General features: G+C 44.6%; 1 protein-coding gene across 5 annotated transcripts in view; it reads right to left on the reverse strand.

The window, feature by feature from the left end:
• dapk1 (death-associated protein kinase 1) overlaps nucleotides 1-21,851 on the reverse strand; it is a 290,457-nt gene that overhangs the window by 34,260 nt on the left and 234,346 nt on the right. For all 5 annotated transcript variants that reach the window (XM_038804815.1, XM_038804813.1, XM_038804812.1 and 2 more), the window contains exons 21-22: nucleotides 16,470-16,658; nucleotides 12,487-12,684 (exon numbers count right to left, since the gene is read on the reverse strand). In XM_038804815.1, the coding sequence (XP_038660743.1) occupies nucleotides 12,487-12,684; nucleotides 16,470-16,658 (387 nt within the window). The remainder of the gene's footprint in view (nucleotides 1-12,486; nucleotides 12,685-16,469; nucleotides 16,659-21,851) is intronic.

The following is a 21,851-nucleotide window of genomic DNA, read 5'->3' on the forward strand; positions in this document are numbered from 1 at the left end:
AAATGTTGGGGAATGCAGGGTTTAGTGATCAACCACCCAAGTAACACCAGGTTTTCCATTTTATATGTTTTTAAACCTTTACATTCGGCATTACAGTGGGCCACAACAGGACGGCAATTTTCAAAATTAATTCTAAGGTTTCACTGCAAATTAATTTCGATTGAAGAATATCCTGAGAAAAGGCCATTTACTTCATGAGTTTATATTGTGCAGACTAACAAAAAGTGCTTGGGGTTAAAATGTGCTGTGCAAAGTGAATAATATTAAGGCCTTACTTAAACAGGACCAAATATAAAGTGCTACTATGTACAATTGTATGTTTCAGATTTTGGCATTCAACTTCAGGAGTATAGGGTCCAATTCTGGGCACCACATTTTAGTTAGAAGGCAAAGACTTTGGAGAGGGTAGAGAAGAGGTTTACTAGACTGGCTCCAGTGATGAGGGACTTGCTGAGTGACTAACATAGGTAGATTGGTAAAGCTCCATGGTGCAGAACTCTTGAAATAAAAAGAAGGGTTTCCAGTGGCTGAAGGGTGTATAAAGAGAGGGAAGATTTAAAGTAATTGGCAAAAAAAAGCAAAGCCAATCCTTTTCACTGTACCTTGGTACATGTGACAATGAACAAATCCAATCCAATCCAAACCATTTTATTTTCACAATGTGTGGTTAAGATTTAGAATGCATACCTGATAGGGAGGTGGATAGATTCAATAGTTGCCTTCAAAAAGATAAATAGTTAATACTTGCAGGAGAAACATAGCAGGGGTATGGGGAAAGAGCAGAAGAGTGGAACCCACTGGATTCCCCTTTGCATCTGTGCTTGCTCTCAATGGGCTGAATGGCCTCCTTCTTTGATTCCAAAGGCCATTGAGCTTTATGAGTTCACTGCGACTGACGTTAGACAAAGACGAGAAGGCCAACAATAGGATCACTTTACACTTTGTGACATGGTCCACAAACTTCGCCTGAGCAAAGCAAAACACCAAGTTTTCCCTTGATACATTGACACTGCTTTCGTAATTTAAACGCAGCTTCCAAAGTCTGAAGAAACAAATGAAAAAATTGAAGTTTGTTACTTTACGGGACTTATTTTTCTTTATTTATTTGAAATGAGCCAAGCACAGTGAAGGTTTTAAAAGATTTTGTCGGGAGTAATTGCTAATATTTGTAACACTTATCAGACTACATAAAACTATTTCGCAATTTGGACTGACCGAAATGTCCGACAAAGCACCATCTGCAATGACCACAGATTCACACAAGCACTCACTGACGTCACCTTCAAAAAGGTGGAGACAGGATGGGGGGACATTGACAGTCAGGGACCTATATACTGACGGTAGGGTCACAGCACTGGAAGGACTGATGCAGAGATTCCAACTAGCTAAAGGCAACAAATTCAGATACCTGCAGCGTAAAAACTTCCTACAGAAGGAGACAAGGACATACCCGCGACCACCACGGCAGACACTATTAGAAGAGCTACTGGACACAGACATCTTAGGCAGAGGGAACATATACACGAACGACTGCTAGAGGGCCAACACCAAACTGGACACGGCAAGGAGGAAATGGGAGGAAGATCTGGGCTTCAAAATAGGGTGGGGATTCTGGAGCGAAGCACTGCACAGGGTCAACTCTACCTCCACATGTGCGAGGCTCAACTTAACGCAGTTAAAAGTAGTACATAGAGCCCACTTGACCAGAATGAGCAGGTTCTTCCCGGAGGTGGAGGATAGATATGAACGGTGCCAAGGAGGCCAGGCCAACCACGCCCACAAGTTCTGGTCTTGCCCCAGACTTGCTGGGTACTGGACAGCCTTATTCATGGCAATGTCCAAGGTGGTGGGGATGAGGGTGGAGCTATCCCTGAAATTGGCGGTCTTTGGGGTAATCAGACCAGCCAGATCTCCTCATGGGGAGGAGGGCGGACGCCCTGACCTTTGCCTCCCTGATCACCCGCCGTAGAATCCTGCTCATTGGCGGTCAGCAGCACCACCTAAAGCTGCAGACTGGCTGTCCGACCTACCAGAATTTCTCCAAATGGAGAAAATCAAATTCACCATTCGTGGGTCGGAAGAGGGCTTCCACAAAACATGGGAGCCATTCATCCGACTATTCTGAGACCTGTTTGTGGCCAACACATAAATAAATAAATAGCCAGTAGCCAGGGGGGAAATAGACAGGACAGTTGTTTGTCTAAAGTGTACTTCACTCTCATGAGCGATGAAGACTCTTGAAGTTATGATCTGTCTCTTTCCTATTGCCCCAGTCAATTTTGTATCTACGTTGCTACTGTCCCTTTTATTCCATGAGCGATAACTTTTCTCACAAGTCGTTGTGTGGCACTGTATCGAATGCCATCTGCCACACAATGAAAAGATATGTACATCATCGCCAACTCCGAAGTCTTTTTAGAGTAATTTCACTTGAATCATTGAACAGTACTTTACAATTGGGATTTTTAAATTTAAGTTTTCCACCTGTGGCAGCATTTGCAAACTGATCCAATTGCTTTGCAAAACGAAATACCTTCTGTGTTTATAAGATGCCTATTTTAATGCTGTTTCAAGCTTGACAAAATTAAAACTTTCACCAGATTGTTCATTAGAAACAATGGCCTGGATACTGATGGTATTTGCCATCATTGCTTCTTTGAAACTGATTTGGAGTCCTCACATGTGCAGTTAAGCATAGAAATCGAGAAGTCAGGGGTGGCTGTCAGGGGTTCTATGCTTCTCAATTGAAATATTCTCAGACTGCAATTAGAAATCATTAAACCGACGTGAAATTGCCCTTTTACGCTGCCGTGATTCCACGCATGTGCAAACTGACCGTTGTAATTTGGCACATGCGCAGGTGGGTTCTCCTCTCCAGGCCGGCCATGGCGGAGCCCTACAGGGGCCAGCGTGGAAGGAAGAAGTGCCCCCACGCAAAAGCCCCCCCCCCCCCGCGTAACCCACGCCGGCGGGACTGGCCAAAAACGGACAGCCGCTTGGCCCATCAGGGCCCGAAGAATTGCCTGGGGGGCTGCTGCCAAAGACCCCCACAACCGGCGTGGCGCGAGTCCCAGCCCCGCCTGAAAAATGGCGCAAGAGAATACGGCAGCCGGCGTCAGGGCAGGATTCGCGCCGCCCCCCCAGGGATTCTCCGACCCGGCAGTGGGGGGGGTCGGAGAATCCCGCCCATTATCTTTGGACTGTGGGAGGAAACCGGAGCACCTGGCGGAAACCCACGCACACACGGGGAGAACGTGCAGACGCCGCACAGTGACCCAAGCCGGGAATCGAACCTGGAGCCCTGAAGTAATTGTGCTAACCACTATGCTACCGTGCTGCCCACACGGTATACAATATACATATATAATATACACATATACACACACACAATGGATCCCTCCAATTAGTGCCAGATTCAATTGAACATTGGGGAAATCCACACCACAGAGATTACTAGATCTTTGTGACCAGTTTGCTTTAACGCAAGGGTGAGTGTTGTCACATCATACAAACTGCAAAGTCTATGCCAATAGGGGTTTAGGTACTTAACTCTGCAGAATTCTACAATAACAATTTGTTCTTTTAATTTCTTATCCAATCCTATGTTCTACCTTAGAATTTCATAGCCCTTAGTTTATTTAGATTTCCAGTGTTTTGTCACAAAATAAGAACGCAAGAAATAGGAGTTTTTAATTCATGGGGCGTGCATGTTGCATTTAATGTCCATCCCTGCTTGCCCTTCATAAGGTGGTGTGGAGCTGCCTTCTTGAACCACTGCTGTACGTACACCCACGGTGCTATTAGGGAGGGAGTTCCAGGATTTTGACCCAGTGATAGCGAAGGAACATCAACATTGTTCGAAGCCAAGATTGTGTGGGGTTTGGAAGGGAAATTCCTGGTGGTGATGTTCCCATGTGTCTGCTACCTTTATCCTTCTAGATGGACGTGGTCATGGATTTGGAATGTGCTGTTTAAGGAGCCTTGGGGAGTTCCTGCTGGTACACACGGTGTGTCAGTGGCGGAGGCAGTGAACGATTGTGGATGGGGTGCCAATCAAGCGGGCTGCTTTATCCTGGATGGTGTGAAGCTTCTTGAATGTTGTTGGAGCTGCACTCACACAGGCAAGTGGAGAGTATTCCATTACACTCCTGACTTGTGCCTTGTAGATGGCGGAAGGCTTTGGGGAGTCAGGAGCCGAGTTATTCACTGCAGAATTACTAGCCTCTGACCTGCTCTTCTAGCCGGAGTATTTATATGGTACCAAAAAGAAAATGCTGGAAAATCTCAGCAGGTCTGGCAGCATCTGTAGGGAGAGAAAAGAGCTAATGTTTCAAGTCCAATGACTCTTTGTCAAAGCTAACACACAGAGAAAGTGGGAAATGTTTATACTGTGGAGTGAGAATGAAAGATGAGACATAGCCACAGAAACCCAGTGAAACCGAGTGCTAATGGCCACAGAAACCAAGGGGAAAGAGTGCTAATGGCAGTCCCCAGAGAAAACAAAAGATGTGAGAGGCCAAACAGCAGAGAAACTGACATCAGAGGGTAAAGTCTAACAGATGTAGATGTGGGAGTAGGGAAAGGGGGAAGCAAAGTGGAGAAAGGGTAAAGAAAGGCGGATAAGATGGTGGGGGAGGGGGATATATATTAAGAAAGACAAGAAAGAAAGAAATGGTAAGAGACAGCTGAAATGAACTGGGATGAAAACAAATGGATCGAGGTGGGGTGGAGCTAATCATCTGAAGTTGTTGAATTCGATGTCGAGACCGGAAGGCTGTAGCATGCCTAACCGGAAGATGAGATGTTGTTACTCCAGTTTGCGTTGAGCTTCACTGGAACATTGCAGCAGGCCAAGGACAGGCATGTGGGCATGGGAGCAGGGTCTTTTGTTAAAATGGCATGCAACGGGAAGGTCAGGATCCTGAATGCGCACAGACGGAGATGCCAGGCAAAGCGATCATCCAGTCTGTGTTTGGTCTCTCCGATATAGAGGAGATCACAATGGGAGCAGCGAATGCAATAGACCAGATTGAAAGAGGTGCAAGTGAAACGCTGCTTAACCTGGAATGTGTGTTTTGGGCCTGAGATGGTAATCATGGAAGAGGTAAAGGGGCAGGTGTTACACCTTCTGTGATTGCATGGAAAGGTGCCATGGGTGATGGGAGAGATATAGAGAAATACAGCACAGAACAGGCCCTTCGGCCCACGATGTTGCGCCGAACTTTTGTCCTAGGTTAATCATAGAATTTTGGACAATTTTTCATGGCCAATCCACCCAACCTGCACATCTTTGGACTGTGGGAGGAAACCGGAGTACCCGGAGGAAACCCACGCAGTCACGGGGAGGATGTGCAGACTCCACACAGACAGTGACCCAAGTCGAAATCGAACTTGGGACCCTGGAGCTGTGAAGCAATTGTGCTATCCACAATGCTACCGTGCTGCCCTTAAGAAGTTAACCTACACTCCCTTATTCTACCCTAATCCAAGTACCTATCCAATAGCCGCTTGAAGGTCCATAAATTTTCCGACTCAACTACTACCACAGGCAGTGCATTCCATGCCCCCACTACTCTCTGGGTAAAGAACCTACCTCTGACATCCCCTCTATATCTTCCACCATTTATCTTAAATTTATGTCCCCTTGTAATGGTGTGTTCCACCCGGGGAAAAAGTCTCTGACTGTCTACTCTATCTATTCCCCTGATCATCTTATAAACCTCTATCAAGTCGCCCCTCATCCTTCTCCGTTCTAATGAGAAAAGGCCTAGCACCCTCAACCTTTCCTCGTATGACCTACTCTCCATTCCAGGCAACATCCTGGTAAATCTCCTTTGCACCTTTTCCAAAGCTTCCACATCCTTCCTAAAATGAGGTGACCAGAACTGCACACAGTACTCCAAATGTGGCCTGACCAAGGTTTTGTACAGCTGCATCATCACCTCACGGCTCTTAAATTCAATCCCTCTGCTAATGAACGCTAGCACACCATAGGCCTTCTTCACAGCTCTATCCACTTGAGTGGCAACTTTCAAAGAACTATGAACATAGACCCCAAGATCTCTCTGCTCCTCCACATTGCCAAGAACCCTACCATTAACCCTGTATTCCGCATTCAGATTTGTCCTTCCAAAATGGACAACCTCACACTTGTCAGGGTTAAACTCCATCTGCCACTTCTCAGCCCAGCTCTGCGTTCTATCTATGTCTCTTTGAAGCCGACAACAGCCCTCCTCACTATCCACAACTCCACCAATCTTCGTATCATCTGCAAATTTACTGACCCACCCTTCAACTCCCTCATCCAAGTCGTTAATGAAAATTACAAACAGCAGAGGACCCAGAACTGATCCCTGCGGTACGCCACTGATAACTGGGCTCCAGGCTGAATATTTGCCATCCACCACAACTCTCTGTCTTCTATCGGTTAGCCAGTTTGTTATCCAACTGGCCAAATTTCCCACTATCCCATGCCTCCTTACTTTCTGCATAAGCCTACCATGGGGAACCTTATCAAATGCCTTACTAAAATCCATGTACACTACATTCACTGCTTTACCTTCATCCACATGCTTGGTCACCTCCTCAAAGAATTCAATAAGACTTGTAAGGCAAGACCTACCCCTCACAAATCCGTGCTGACTATGGAGTATGGTGGAGGAGAGGACTAGATTATTTTGGAGGGAACGATCTCTGCGGAATGCTGACAGAGGGAGTGAAGGGAAGATGTGTTCGGTGGTGGCATCAGCTGGAGTTGGCGAAAATGGCGGAGGCTGGTGGGATGTAATGTGAGAACGAGGGGGACTCTATCCTTGTTCCGGAGGGGGCAAGGGTAGTGGCGTGGGAGATGGACTGCACATTGTTGAGGGCCTAGGCCTAGTCAACAACTGTAGCTGGGAAACCACGGTCGAGGAAGAAGGAACACATTTTTGAAGCACCATTTGGAAAGTGGCAAAATCGGAACAAATGCGACGGAGGCGAAGGAGTTGGGAGAAAGGGATGGAGTCCTTACAGGGTGTTTGGGTGAGAAGAGCTGTAGTCCAGATAGCTGTGGGAGTCAGTGGGCTTGTAATGGCTATTAGTAGATAGTCCATTGCCAGAGATGGAGACAGATGGGAAGGGAAGTGTCTGAGTTGGACCAGGTGAAAGTGATGGAGGGATGGAAACTGGAAGCGAAGTTGATGTATTTTTCCAGGTCCGGACGAGAGCATGAAGCAGCACCAAAATAGTTATCAATGTATCGGTAAAGGAGTTGTGGGAGGGGACCTGGATAGGCCTGGAACAAGGAATGTTCCACATACCCAATAAAAAGGCAAGCGAAGCTCGGACCCACGCGGGTACCCATTGCTACACCTTTGATTTGGAGAAACTCAGACACTTCCCTTCCCTTCCTTGATCTTTCTGTCTCCATCTTTTGTTCTCTCTGGGGACTGCCATTAGCACTCTTTCCCCTTGGTTTCTGTGGCCATTAGCACCCGGTTTCCCTGGGTTTCTGTGGCTATGACACATCTTTCATTCTCACTCCACAGTATAAATATTTCCCAATTTCTCTGTCTGTTAGCTTTGACAAAAAGTCATTGGACTCGAAACGTTAGCTCTTTTCTCTTCCTACAGATGTGGCCAGACCTTAAGTCCAGCTCAGTTTCTGGTCAATGGCACCGACAGTGAGGGATTTAGCGATGGTAAGGCTATTGAATGTCAAGAGGCGATGGCTAGTTTCTCTTTTGTTGGAGATGGTCATTGCCTGGCATTTGTGGCACAAATGTTACTTGCCACTTATCAACTCAAGCCTCAATGTGTCCATGTCTTGCTGCATTTGCATGTTGACTGCTTCATTATCTGAGGAGTCTCAACAGGGGCTGGTTTAGCACAGTGGGCTAAACAGCTGGCTTGTAATGCAGAGCAATGCCAGCAGCACGGGTTCAATTCCTGTACCAGCCTCCCCGAACACGCGCCGGAATGTGGCGACCAGGGGATTTTCACAGTAACTTCATTGAAGCCTACTTGTGACAAGAAGCGATTATTATTATTGAATGGTGGGGCAGCACGGTGGCACAGTGGTTAGCATTGCTGCCTACGGTGCTGAGGACCTGGGTTCGAATCCCGGCCCTGGGTCACTGTCCATGTGGAGTTTGCACATTCTCCCCGTGTCTGCATGGGTTTCACCCCCACAACCCAAAAGATGTGCAGGGTAGGTGGATTGGCCACACTAAATTGCCCCTTAATTGGAAAAAATAATTGGGTACTCTAAATTTATAAAAAAAAAGAAATTAAAAAAAAAGAAATTAAAAAATTATTGAATGGTGAACATTGTATAATCATCAACAAACATCCCCATTTCTTTAAAAAAAATATTAATTTAGAGAACCCAATTCATTTTTTCCAATTAAGGGGCAATTTAGCGTGGCCGATACACCTAGCCTGCACATCTTTGGTTTGTGGGGGCAAAATGAAAATGAAAATCGCTTATTGTCACAAGTAGGCTTCAAATGAAGTTACTTTGAAAAGCCCCGAGTCGCCACATTCCGGCGCCGTTCGGGGAGGCTAGTACGGGATTGAACTGTGCTGCTTGCCTGCCTCGGTCTGCTTTCAAAGCTAGCGATTTAGCCCTTTGCTAAACCAGAAACCCACGTAAACACGGGGAGAATGTGCAAACTCCACACGGACAGTGACCCTGAGACAGGATCGAACCAGGGACCTCAGCGCCATGAGGCAGCAGGGCTAACCCACAGCGCCACCGTTCTGCCCACATCCCCATTTCTGACCTTATAATGAAAGAAAGGTCATTGAGAAGCTGCTGAGTTTTGGATTGAGGACACTACCCTGAGGAACTCCTGCATATCTTGCAACTGAGATGATTGCCCTCCAACCACCACAACCATATTCTTTTGTGCTACGTGTGGCCCCGATTCCCATCAACTCCAGTTTTGTTACATACGAATTGGGAGGATTAGGCCACTCAGCCACTCGAGCTTGATCTGCAATTCTATAAGATCATGGCTGATCTGGTTGTAACCTCAACACCACATTCCTGAGTATCCCAAATAACTTTCCACCCGTTGTTAATCAAGAATCTATCAAGCACTGCTTAAAAATATTAAAAGATTCTGCTTAGAATGCCTTGTGAATCATTTTGTTACATGGATGATGCGTTAAGATTCCAGGTGTTCAGTTGCTTGGGCATCGTTGACTGGGCTAGCATTTATTGCCCATCTTCAATTGCCCTTGAGGGGGCAGTTAAGAGTTAACATCATTGCTTTTTAAAAATAAATTTAGTGTACCCAATTCATTTTTTCCAATTTAGGGGCAATTCATCATGGCCAATCCACCTAGCCTGCACATCCTTTGGGTTGTAGAATGTAGCCACCTAAGATGGACACTGGGCTACCAAAATGGAGAACTACTAAGGCTGCAGGGAGAAAACAGTCTTAGTAAGGACAAGCAGTTTGCAGAAGGCTAATTAGCATTCTGCACGTACAAAAACCAGTTTATGGCCAGGTGCAGGATCTCAGCTTAAGGTGTAAATGGCAACAACGATTTGCATAGTAATGAGGTGATCCAGATCTGGGCCCACACAATAGAAACATTTGGGTTTGAATGGATACTTTGAGTGGACGCCCAGACGAAACGGCACCAGAAGTATCCATCACAAAGGACCCTAGAGACCGCCCCACCCATCGAGAAGAGACCCTCAGATTGGGGGGGTTTTGGAAAATATCGATTGGAAGAAGACCCAATCGATACCTAGCAGGTGAAAGAGCCCGCCCCAAAGGGCACGGACCTCTCGGACCTATAAAAAGAAGGTCAAGCACATGATTCGGTCTGTTGCTTCCAGACTCCGGCCTAGGCTGTTGCATCCTGACTCCGACCCCAGCCTCCAGACTCCGTCTTTCATCACCGGCCATTGAGCACCAGCCATTGTTCAGTAAGTGCCAAAACAACGCTCGCTACGTGACCCAGGCATTGCTTATACTCTAGCCGACTATTAGTGAACAGAAGGTGCAGTCCAGAAAGGAACAAAGGCCTTGTCCCCTGACCTTGCTGGTTCCTACTTAGATAAGTATTTAGTCGTTTAATAGTAGAAATAAGTATTAGTCTTTAGCGTATGCATGCGGATTTATTATATTGGTTATAATAAATATCGATCGTTTGAACTTACTAATCGGTGTACAGTTTTATTACTTTGAACCTGACCTTGATATACTTGTGAGGTGTCTAAATACGGCACCTGGCGACTCCGAGCAGAATTACATACACAGAGCTGTAGTAGTGTTAAGCACACGGCCTTTAAACGGAGGCGTGTTAATACACTCCAATAAACGCGTAATACACTCAAGTAAAACGTGCAACAAGGGGCGAAACCCACGCAAACAAGGGGAGAATATGCAAATTCCACATGGACGGTGATCCAGAGCCGGGATGGAACCCGAGACCTAAGTGCCATGAGGCAGCAATGCTAACCACTGTGTCACCGTGCTGCCCTAGTCAACCACATTGCTGTGGGTATGGAGTCACATGTAGGTCAAACCAGGCAAAGACTGCAGATTTCCGCCCCTAAAGGACATTAGTGAACTAGATGAGTTTTTACAACAATATTTCATGGTCATCATTACACTTTTAATTCCAGATTTTTATTGAATTCAAATTTCACCAGCTGCAGTGGTGGGATTTTAACCTGATCCCCAGAGCATTACTCTGGGTCTCTGGTTGACTAGTCGAGTGACAATACCACTACGCCACCACCTCTCCAGTGTGATGATACACTGATTCCGCCTGCCCCCATATCTCATAGAAACATACTTAGAGGTAGCAGGTTGGCGCAGTGGTTAGCACTGTTGCCTCATGCCACCGATCACCCAGGTTCAATCCCTGACCCGGGTCACTGTCCATGTGGAGTTGGCACATTCTCACCGTGTCTGCGTGGGTATCCCCCACAAGCAAAGGATGCACAGGGTAGGTGGATTGGCCACGCTAAAATCCCCCTTAATTGGAAAAAACACAAAAAATAATTAAAAAAAAGAAACATACACTGAAAATGTTGGGGACCTCTGGAAGCGGCCTCCTGTTGCTCAACCACTTGGCATTTCTGCCTAAAGATTGCAGCGAACGATTCAGCCTCATCGCATCTCCCCCAACATTAAGTTTGGGGATATTTGTGGAGCCTCCATTAATTGTCCATCACTATTCTCAGCTGGATGTGACAGGACTGCAGGTTGTGGAATCACTTTGTTTTATCTATCACTTGCTTCTCATGCTGTTTGGTGCCCAAGTAGCCCGAGGTTGTAATTTCACCAGGTTGACACTTTTTAAGGTATGCCTAGTGCTGCTCCTGGCATGGCCTCCTGCACTCTTTATTGAACTGTGGTTGGTGTTAATGAAAGAGTGGGGGATATGCCCCGGGGGGTGGGTCTGAGGTCAATATTGAGGACTCCCAGGGCAACTCCCTCCCAACTACATACCACCGTGCCGCTATCTCTGCTGGGTCTGAGCTTTTTTCTTCATTCCTCTAAACATCAGACAGTATATAGGCTCTTTCTGCTCCACCACTCCCTGTACAACCCCCTCATCCCAGGAATCACATTAGTGGACCTTCATTCATCCTCTGTAAAGCAAATTCATCCGTTCAAAACTGTACACAGTACTCAAATTGTACAATTGCAGCAAGACTTCCTTACTCTTGTACTCAAATTGTATTGTAATAAAGGTCTTCCGACCTGCTTGCTGTACCTGCATGTTAACTCTGTGATTCTGGGACATAGACACCTAAATCCCTCTGAACACCAACATTTAATAGTTTCTCACTACTTGAAAAATGTTTCTTTTTTTCCCATTCTTTCTATCAAAGTGAATAAACGCATTTTATTGAATCTGCCACCTTCTTTCCAACTCACTAATCTATCTATATCTCTTTCCAGGTTCTTGTATCCTCCTCACAGCTTACTTTGCTACCTAGCTTTGTACCAGCAGCTACATTACACTTGGTCTCGTCATTTAAGCTACCACTGTAGATTATAAATGGCTCGGAATTTGTACTCAAAACAGAAAATCTCTATTAGGTACAACTGCTTGTTTCTAAAACAATTCAACTTCACTACTATAGGGTTTTGTCATCTTTCTTCCAGCGCCCAAGGGTACATGCTATCTGCCCAGTGGTTCTGTTAGTCTTCAGATGAAAACAGATTCAGTATATTTTAGGTAACAACAAGGAGAAAAATAAACCTACTCATTTGTTTTGTTGAAGACTTTACAAGGAAATATTAAGTTAAATCATTAGCACTTAAGCAAAGTGTGATTTTTAAAAGAATCTAAAGTAACGTCAAAGGTGAGTAAAAGCCATTCGACCATCATTACAATTCATATTTCTCGTCCACTAAATTTCCATCTAAAGAAGTAAACTTATTTTGAATGGTTCTCATGCTTCCTTTCTTGATGATCATAATTGGCTAATGAAGGTGTTCTGTGAACAGCGCATTGCTCAAAACTCACCTAAAGGCTCTTCTGCTGGGAGTAGAGATTTGAGGGTATTGAGCCAAAAGGTCACTTGATTCAGTTGCATTTCATATGGTTCCTCTAGACTGAAAAGCACCATGTGGATAGCAGTGGAGTCATTTGCAGCAAAATAATCATAACAGCTGTAGTAAGTAGGATTGCCAGAGAACTCCCAGACATTAAAATCACCAACCCCTGAAAAAAAAAAGATAGAAATGCTTCAAATATTCTGAGGTGATCAATAATAGTTTAAAAAAGTACATGGGTTAACATTCCAATTTACTTTACTATTTCAAATTGCTGGAAAACAGCATTTATAAGAACATAAGAACTAGGAGCAGGAGTAGGCTATCCGGCCCCTCGAGCCTGCTCCGCCATTCAATTAGATCATGGCTGATCTTTTGTGGACTCAGCTCCACTTTCCGGCCCGAATACCATAACCCTTAATCCCTTTATTCTTCAAAAAACTATCTATCTTTACCTTAAAAACATGTAATGAAGGAGCCTCAACTGCTTCACTGGGCAAGGAATTCCATAGATTCACAACCCTTTGGGTGAAGAAGTTCCTCCTAAACTCAGTCCTAAATCTACTTCCCCTTATTTTGAGGCTATGTCCCCTAGTTCTGCTGTCACCCGCCAGTGGAAACAACCTGCCCGCATCTGTCCTATCTATTCCCTTCATAATTTTAAATGTTTCTATAAGATCCCCCCTCATCCTTCTAAATTCCAACGAGTACAGTCCCAGTCTACTCAACCTCTCCTCATAATCCAACCCCTTCAGCTCTGGGATTAACCTAGTGAATCTCCTCTGCACACCCTCCAGCACCAGTACGTCCTTTCTCAAGTAAGGAGACCAAAACTGAACACAATACTCCAGGTGTGGCCGCACTAACACCGTATACAATTGCAACATAACCTCCCTAGTCTTAAACTCCATCCCTCTAGCAATGAAGGACAAAATTCCATTTGCCTTCTTAATCACCTGTTGCACTTGTAAACCAACCTTCTGTGACTCATGCACTAGCACACCCAAGTCTCTCTGAACAGCGGCATGCTTTAATATTTTATCGTTTAAATAATAATCTCATTTGCTGTTATTCCTACCAAAATGGATAACCTCACATTTGTCAACATTGTATTCCATCTGCCAGACCCTAGCCCATTCACTTAACCTATCCAAATCCCTCTGCAGACTTCCAGTATCCTCTGCACTTTTCGCTTTACCACTCACCTTAGTGTCATCTGCAAACTTGGACACATTGCCCTTGGTCCCCAACACGGGGACCCTGAGGGACACCACTAGCTACTGATTGCCAACCAGAGAAACACCCATTTATCCCAACTCTTTGCTTTCTATTAATTAACCAATCCTCTATCCATGCTACTACTTTACCCTTAATGCCATGCATCTTTATCTTATGCAGCAACCTTTTGTGTGGCACCTTGTCAAAGGCTTTCTGGAAATCCAGATATACCACATCAATTTGGAAGTGCTCCATTGGGCTCAGTGTTGGACCTTTGTTGTTTGTTATAGAATCATAGAGTTCCTACAGTGCAGAATCCCTACAGTGCAGAAGGAGGCTGTTCAGCTCATAGAGTCTGTACGAATCCTTTGGATGGGCACTCTGCCCATTTACACTCCCCCCTGCCCTATCCCCATTATCCCGAACCTGGACATTAAGGGGCAATTGATCATGGCCAATCTACCTAAATCCACCACATCTTTGGACTGTGGGAGGAAACCAGAGCACCCAGAGGAAACCCACGCAGACACAGGGAGAACTTGCAAACTCCACACAGAGACCGGGATTAAACTTGGACCCTGGCGCTGTGATGCAGCAGTGCTAACTATTGTGCTACCGTGCCACCATGATTTCATTTTTTTTAAAAAAGAGTATTAAATTTTTTTTCCAATTAAGAGGAAATTTAGCGTGGCCAATTCACCTACCCCGCACATCTTTCTTGGGTTGTGGAGGTGAGACCCACACAGACAGGAGGTGAATGTGCAAACTTGACACGGACAGTGACCCGGGACCGGGATCGAACCTGGACCCTCTGTGCCGTGAGGCAGCAGTGTTAACCACTGCGCCACCTTGAGACCAGGAAGAAATCAGCCATGATCTGGTTGAATGACGTTGCAGGCTCTAAAGGCTGAATTGCCTACTTCTGCTCCTAGTTCCTATGTAAAGCCAGTGGTTCCAATTTGTGGGTAAAGCGCCTAATAGGGTTGCAGAATTGTTCGCAAGAAATAAAATCACATTATTCTCATGCAGTGTAGTAATAATAGAGGGGTTTAAATATTATTGTAGGAAAGCTCTTCCTCTACAGCAGTAGGAAACAGAACAAGTCAACACACCTAGAAGCTGATTGTGAGCTGGGAATTGATGTTGTGAGCTGCAGTTTCTCTGGAATTCTGGAACTTAGTGCCTCTTTCCCTGCCCTCCCCCCCTCAATACAACCATCCAATTACAGTTTTGTCTCCTCCCCTGTTCTTGCTGATCTGTCAATCACAGCATTATGCTCCTACTTCCTGTGCTCACTGGCCCTCCGATCAAAGCCTCACCAACCCCTTTGATCCTGTATGCTCGCTGATTTTTCAAACAGTTTCCACCCCCTTTTCCCGCTCTCTACCATCGCTTGCTCCTCTCCCTCCGTTTTGATGTTCAGCTAGTTGCCGACCTCCACTGAGTCAGCAACGGCACTCCTCTGCTCTGTGCCTCAACAGCCTTCGTAAAGATAGAGATCAGAGAATGAAAGGTGGAGCATATAGATGGAAAAGCAGAGGAGGCTTCACCTGACAGATGGGGGATAAGGAAGTGGAGATAGAGAGCTTCCTCTCAGACCAAGCCCAAGGAGCACTTAGGCCAAACCTGTAAAATGGGATTTTGACAAATTGCGTTGCAATATATGTTTGATTAGACCTGGTGAGCAAGTACATAGAAAAACATTTTTACAAAGTATTTAAAAAACATAGATTTTCATAGTTATACATTGGACAGTATTATATCTTGATTTATAATATGTACCATTTAATGATTATACATTGAATGTTACTCTGCTGCTTTTGGTCTGGAGTCACGTTAATTTTCAAGTGTTCAAATGGAGTCACATCGAAAATGAGTTTGGGAGGTGCCGAATGAAGCAATGATTTATGAACTCATGGTGTTGAGAAAACAAGAAAAGCTCACAAGGCAGTTACATGGATGGAAGCATGGATCTTGATTGGCATACTACTTCTGAAGTTGATGGATTTGTTCATTCCCTTGAAGGCTCTGGTTCTTGCTGGAATGGTTTGCCAGACCTCCGACACCACATCCAAGCAACTACTTACATGAGAGTTTTGATGAAGATCGCTGGTTTATTTGATTGCAGGTAACATCACATCCAAGCCATGACATAGCTTTACCAGATTTGCAAACATGCTTGCCTCCAAATAGTTGAGTTCCCTCTCCCCTAAACCATTTATACCAAAGATCCCATGAATTATGCTGGCCAAGGTCATCTAACTCCGTCTGTGTGGGAATTAAATTTAGTTGCTTCCTGATTATATGGCTTAGCTGCTCACCACCATCAGAAGAGCACTTAGCTAATAAATGCTACACATTTTTAAACAAACTGCGTCTGTAATTGCTGCACTTGCATCACAAATTGTTTTACTCTGGTCTTGAGGAGTATTGAATTAACTTCAAATTAGTGATGTATACTGTAAATTCAATTAATCCTTTCAAACTGCTGTTTCACCTATTCAATTTTATACACCAACAATACAGTTCAAAAACTAGAAAGCTTGGGCGGGATTCTCCCCTACCCGGTGGGGCGGCGGGTCCCGGCGCCGAGGAGTGCCGTGAATCCCGCCCCATGAGTTTAAAAACAAGCCTCTTTAAATAAGTACTTTTTATATGAAAATTGCTTCACATTCCATTGCAGAGCAGATATGAATTCCATGTCTTCCATTCTGTAGGAAAGTTCACATTTCTTACCATTAACATTAGCATGTTGTATGTCTATAGCTTTAGTGGACTGGTCATCAGTTGCATAGTGTAGATTGTGCGTCGGTGAAACAAAAGCTTGCAGCATCCCTTTGGTTAGACTTGGTTCAAACATCATGCTCCGGCTCCTGACACTGACATTTTCACAGCCAGGGTACAGATTTGAAATGCTCACTGAAACTTAAAAATGAGAAGTTAGTCAAATAGGCTGTTTACAAATTTAATGGTTCTTAGATTAAGGTCACAATCTAACAAAAGTAGTAAAGTTTGTTAACTATTATATTTGTATCGGTAAAGATTAGAGATAAGGTATAGTTTTAGGTGGGTTTCATTTAATGTTTCTGTGCCGGGAAGGGACCTATAGTTAGATTCATGCTGGATAAAGATATTTGTGTGTGTGGGGATTGGTTAAGTTTCAACTGTGATAGAGGGATCTACGACATGGAGTAAATATAGTTGCCCGTCAATTAGAGGACCTTGTAAGGGACAATTTTGCTTTCTTCTTTAGTTTTAGCTGGAAGCTATAGCAATTAGTGTAGAGGGAATATCTCCCAAAGTACTGCTAACAGCAGTTGAAGACGGGCCAAGAGTGAGACGGCAGCTGTCATAGCTCTTCTCAAAGCAGTAAAATCTAAGAAAGAAAGCTCCAGGGGAACTAAAGGAGGGTTGGTTGTAGAAACCTGGAAATAGAACAGGATAATGTTCAGGGTCAGCACAAAGTGGAGAAGGAATTGGTTGGTGAGAAGCTCAGTTTCTAAAGTAACCCTAAAGATTTCCAAAATAATCCTCAAGTCTGGAATGTCTTACTGCAGTCAGTGAAGTAACATTGAAAGTAATTAACAAAGTATTGGCTGGATATCAGAGTTTGTGTTAACAGTGGAAGTTAGTTAAGACAAATAAATCCTGAAGGGTTGGTGTAAAATCATGGAGTGGATTTGCTGGTAAAAGTACAGCAGAAACACTATTCACAAGAATCTTTTGCAAAATGAGGACTGGATTTTGGAATGTAAGCCGCTAATGGAAAGCATGATTTTTTTTTAATATAAATTTAGATTAGCCAATTATTTTTTCCAATTAAGGGGCAATTTAGTGTGGCCAATCCACCTACTCTGCACATTTTTGGGTTGTGGGGGCGAAACCCACGCAGACGCGGGGAGAACGTGCAAACTCCACACGGACAGTGACCCAAAGCCGGGATCGAACCTGGGACCTCAGCGCCGTGAGGCAGTTGTGCTAACCACTAGGCCACCGTGCTGCCCAGAAAGCATGATTATAAGAGAAGATTTTAAAAGTGTATTTGTGGAAGTAGAGTTTGGAAATTCTAACATGACAAACATCTGTGGGAATTCTGAGGAGAAATCCACAGGTACTAACATGGGTTCAGAATGGAGTACGTGTGCTTGACCACAGCCAAGCTGTGTGTTTTAAAAAAGGACTTTGTGTGCTAATGAGACTATTGTAGCTTCAAATGATCTATAGAACATAGACCATAAACCGGTGTGTTGTTAACATAAGGCAAAGGAGTATGGCATGAAAAGCCAATTTTTCCATGTTTAATAAATTATTTTTCTCGTTGTTAAAACTAATTAGCAGTCCTGCGACTCTGTTCCTCCATGTTTGATTTTTAAAAAAAGTTACCTCTTTTGAGCCAGTATTCCATTCAGGGATATTTCCGGTTCAGTTATAACATCACCTGGGATTCTAACAATATAAGCTATTCAAATGTAATTTTAACCTTTTTAATAAATACCGGTGGTCAAGTGTGTGAAATGCACTAAGTTGGGCTAAACTGGTCTCAGCTGCAACAGCAGTCTAGGGGCTACACAATTGCCACTTCCCCTTTCTGACAGCAAAATGGGGAGGAAAACAAGTCAGCCGAAGCTCTTGCCTTCAATTACTATCCAGTGACTGCTGAATTATTTTTGAAGTCTGTTCACTGTTGTTTGTAGCCAAACATGACAGCCAATTTACATACAACAATGAGATGATTGACCAGTTAAATTATTTGTAGGTGGTGTTCATTTGGAAATAAATTATTGGAGAATTTCCATGTAGTTTAAACAATGCCGTGGTGTATTGTTCATCCAAGTGAGGGGGCAAATGGAACCTCTGTTTATATAGGTCTCATCTGACAGGCTGTACCTCCTACATTGTATCACCTCCTTAGGACTGTAATGAAGAATCTGTTCTGGTCCTGAAATGGGTTTGAATCTGCGACAATTTGAGACAATAATGTACTAATAATCCAGTGCTGACTGTTCAGTACAGTACCGGGTAGTGGCACGCCTATGATTTGCCATTTTGGGCACACAATGCCACAGTGGTTAGCACTGCTGTGTCACGGTACCGAAGTCCCAGTTTGGATCCCAGCTCTGGGTCACTGTCGAGTTTGCACATTCTCCCCGTTTGCGTGGGTTTCTCCCCACAATCCAAAAGATTTGCAGGGTAGGTGGATTGGCCACACTAAATTGCCCCTTAATTGGAAAAAAAATGAATTGGGTACTCTACATTTATGAAAACAAAATGATTTTCCATTTTAAATCCTTGTTCCAATCCCTCTCTCTTTTCACTACTGTTGTGTGTCAACCATGGCTCAGCTGGTCGCATTCTCACCTCTGAGTTACAAGGTTTCTGTTTCAAGTCCCTGTCCCACTCCAAGACTTTCTGTTCCCTTTTAAAAAAAAAAAAATTTTAAGTGCCCAATTCTTTCCCCCCAATTAAGTGGCAATTTAGCGTGGCCAATTCATCTACCCCGGCACATCTTTGGGTTGTGGGGTTGAGACCCACGCAGACACTAGGAGAATGTGCAAACTCCACACGGACAGTGACCCGGGGCCGGGATCGAGCCCGGGTCCTCGGCGCCGTGAGGCAGTAGTGTTAACTACCATGCCGCCCACCCACTCCAGGACTTGGGCACAAATATCAAAGCTGACACTCCAGAACACCACAGAGGGATTGCTGCACTGTATTTTGTGGTGCTCTCTTGGGTGGCTACAAAAGATCCGCTGGCACTATTTACAGGAGGTGAAGCGGAACTATCCCTGGTGTCCTGGCCAATACGTATCCCTCAATCAACATGACAAAGGTAGAATACCCGGTCATTATAACATTGTTGCTTGTGGGGGTTTGCTGTGCACAAACTGGCAAACTGGCTGCTGTATTTCCTACAACAGCGACTACATTTCCAAAGTAATTAATTTGCTGAAAAGCACTTTGTGATGTCCTGTGGTTGTGAAAAGAGCCAAATAAATGCAAGACCTTCTTTAACTTTCTACTAATTCTAATCAAGCTCAATGGAAGATCTGGAAACATTTGAAATTTCAGACCTTAATTGGGGCGGCAGGCAATTTCCTTAGGATGGGTCTATTGATGTCCAAGGTTTTGGACAGTGCCTGAAATTACTCCTGGCATTATCATAGAAATTTTGCTCCCTTAACCCGATGGCAGACTTGCAGGCCTCTATCAAAATGCTTTGGCAAATCTGCCTCCAAGATGAGGGAGGCTGCTTTGGCAGGAAGAACACTGGGAACTGACTCTGGCTCACAGAATAAAAATAGTGTCAATATGAAAGTATATCTCAAATGAAACCCTCAGGCACTTTAGATTGTACATTTTATCAGCACAAAATTAAGCGATTAGTGTAAAAATTATTAGAAAATCTGTTACAAAGGACTGCAAAACAAAATGCTTAGTGCCAAACTGGAATCACGAGGCTGTCTTTTTATTGGTGACATTTAATTTGAATTCTGATAGATTGGTGACTGTAACCCAAAATCTGGTGGCTCTACTGCAAGTTCATCTCCAAGAGAAGATTTTAAATTCTGCCGATGGGATAAAGGTGTCATAATTTCCATTGTTTACACTGGAAACTGAGTCATCAGTGCCTGCGTCCGGTAACCCTAAATAAATGACATCAGAATATAAAAGCATCCTCTGACTCATCACAACAGAGATCTTTTTCATCAATTAGTTCTGTGCTCTTTGCTCCTCCTCCCTCTACCCTTCCCTGATATGACACATTGTATGAGCTAAAGATAATAGGTGAAACACTCTGGTAAAACTCTCCTCTTTCCAAGGTATAGAACCGTGGTAAGGCCGCACTTGGAATATTGCGCACAATTCTGGTCGCCAGAAGGATGTGGAGGCTTTAGAGAGGATGCAAAGGAGGTTTACCAGGATGTTGCCGGTTTGGAGGGTGTTGGCTATGCTGAGAGCCTGAATAGACTTGGACTGTTTTCCTTAGAATGACGGAGTTTGAGGGGTGACCTGATAGAGGTCTACAAGATTATGAGGGGCATGGATAGAGTGGATGGGCAGGGTGGAGGGGTCAGTCACCAAAGGGCATAATTTAAGGTCCGTGGGCCACAGTTTAGAGAAGATGTGCGAGACAGGCTTTTAGACAGAGGGTGGTGAGTGCCTGGAACGCGTTGTCAGAGGAGGCTGTGGAAGCAGATACATTAACGGTGTTCAAAGGGCATCTCAACAAATACATAGATAGGATGGGGCACTAGAAAGTGCTGAGGGTTTTGGACAAGGGTAGTATCATGACCGGTACAGATTTGGGGGACCGAAGATCCTGTTCCTGTGCTGTATTGTGCTTTGTTCCTGAAGGGTCGATGAGTTTATCCAGTTGACAAATGAATCACAAAGACCAAGAATATTAAATTTCAATGCTGTGGTGTTAGTGGGTTACAATTGACTTCAATGTCTCAGTGGCTAAAGATCAGTCAGGGTCTCCCTTCCTTTCAACTCCTGCTGCACTTGCATGAAGGTTGCACGGGAAAGGATTGGACTTACTTGTGAAGCGTGCTACAACTGAACAAGTTATCAACACTGATCGACCAGAGAGACTTTGCGCGAAAAGTCTGGAGGGGGTTCCCTTGGTTGCTGGGATACACCCTACTGGTGCGACTGCTGCTTCCGGATGTGGAAGGGAAGGGGATATATACAAGTGGCTGGGGGAGCAGGGAGGCAAATGGGTGGTGACGATCAAGGAGAAATGGGAAGTGAAGTTGGGAGGGGAGATCAATTGGAGAATATGGAGTGAGGCACTGTGAGGGGTAAACGGGACCTCCTCTTGTGCAAGGATGAGCCTGACACAGTTTAAGATGGTGCACAGGGTGCATATGACTCGGACGAGAATGAATGGGTTCTTTCAGTGGGTAGCAGATGAGTGCGAGAGGGGCCAACGAATCACACGCACATGTTTTGGGGCTGCGAAAAATTGGGATGATTTTGGGCGGGTGTGTTCGCGGTCTTAGCCAAGATAGTGGAGGAGGAGGTGGACCCTTTGGTGGTGATATTTGCGGTTTCAGAGAAGCCGGAGCTCATGGAGAGGAGGAAGGCCAATGTTGTGGCCTTTGCCTCTCTGAT

The sequence above is a fragment of the Scyliorhinus canicula genome, chromosome 8 (assembly GCF_902713615.1).
Source record: "Scyliorhinus canicula chromosome 8, sScyCan1.1, whole genome shotgun sequence".
Lineage (NCBI taxonomy): Eukaryota > Metazoa > Chordata > Chondrichthyes > Carcharhiniformes > Scyliorhinidae > Scyliorhinus > Scyliorhinus canicula.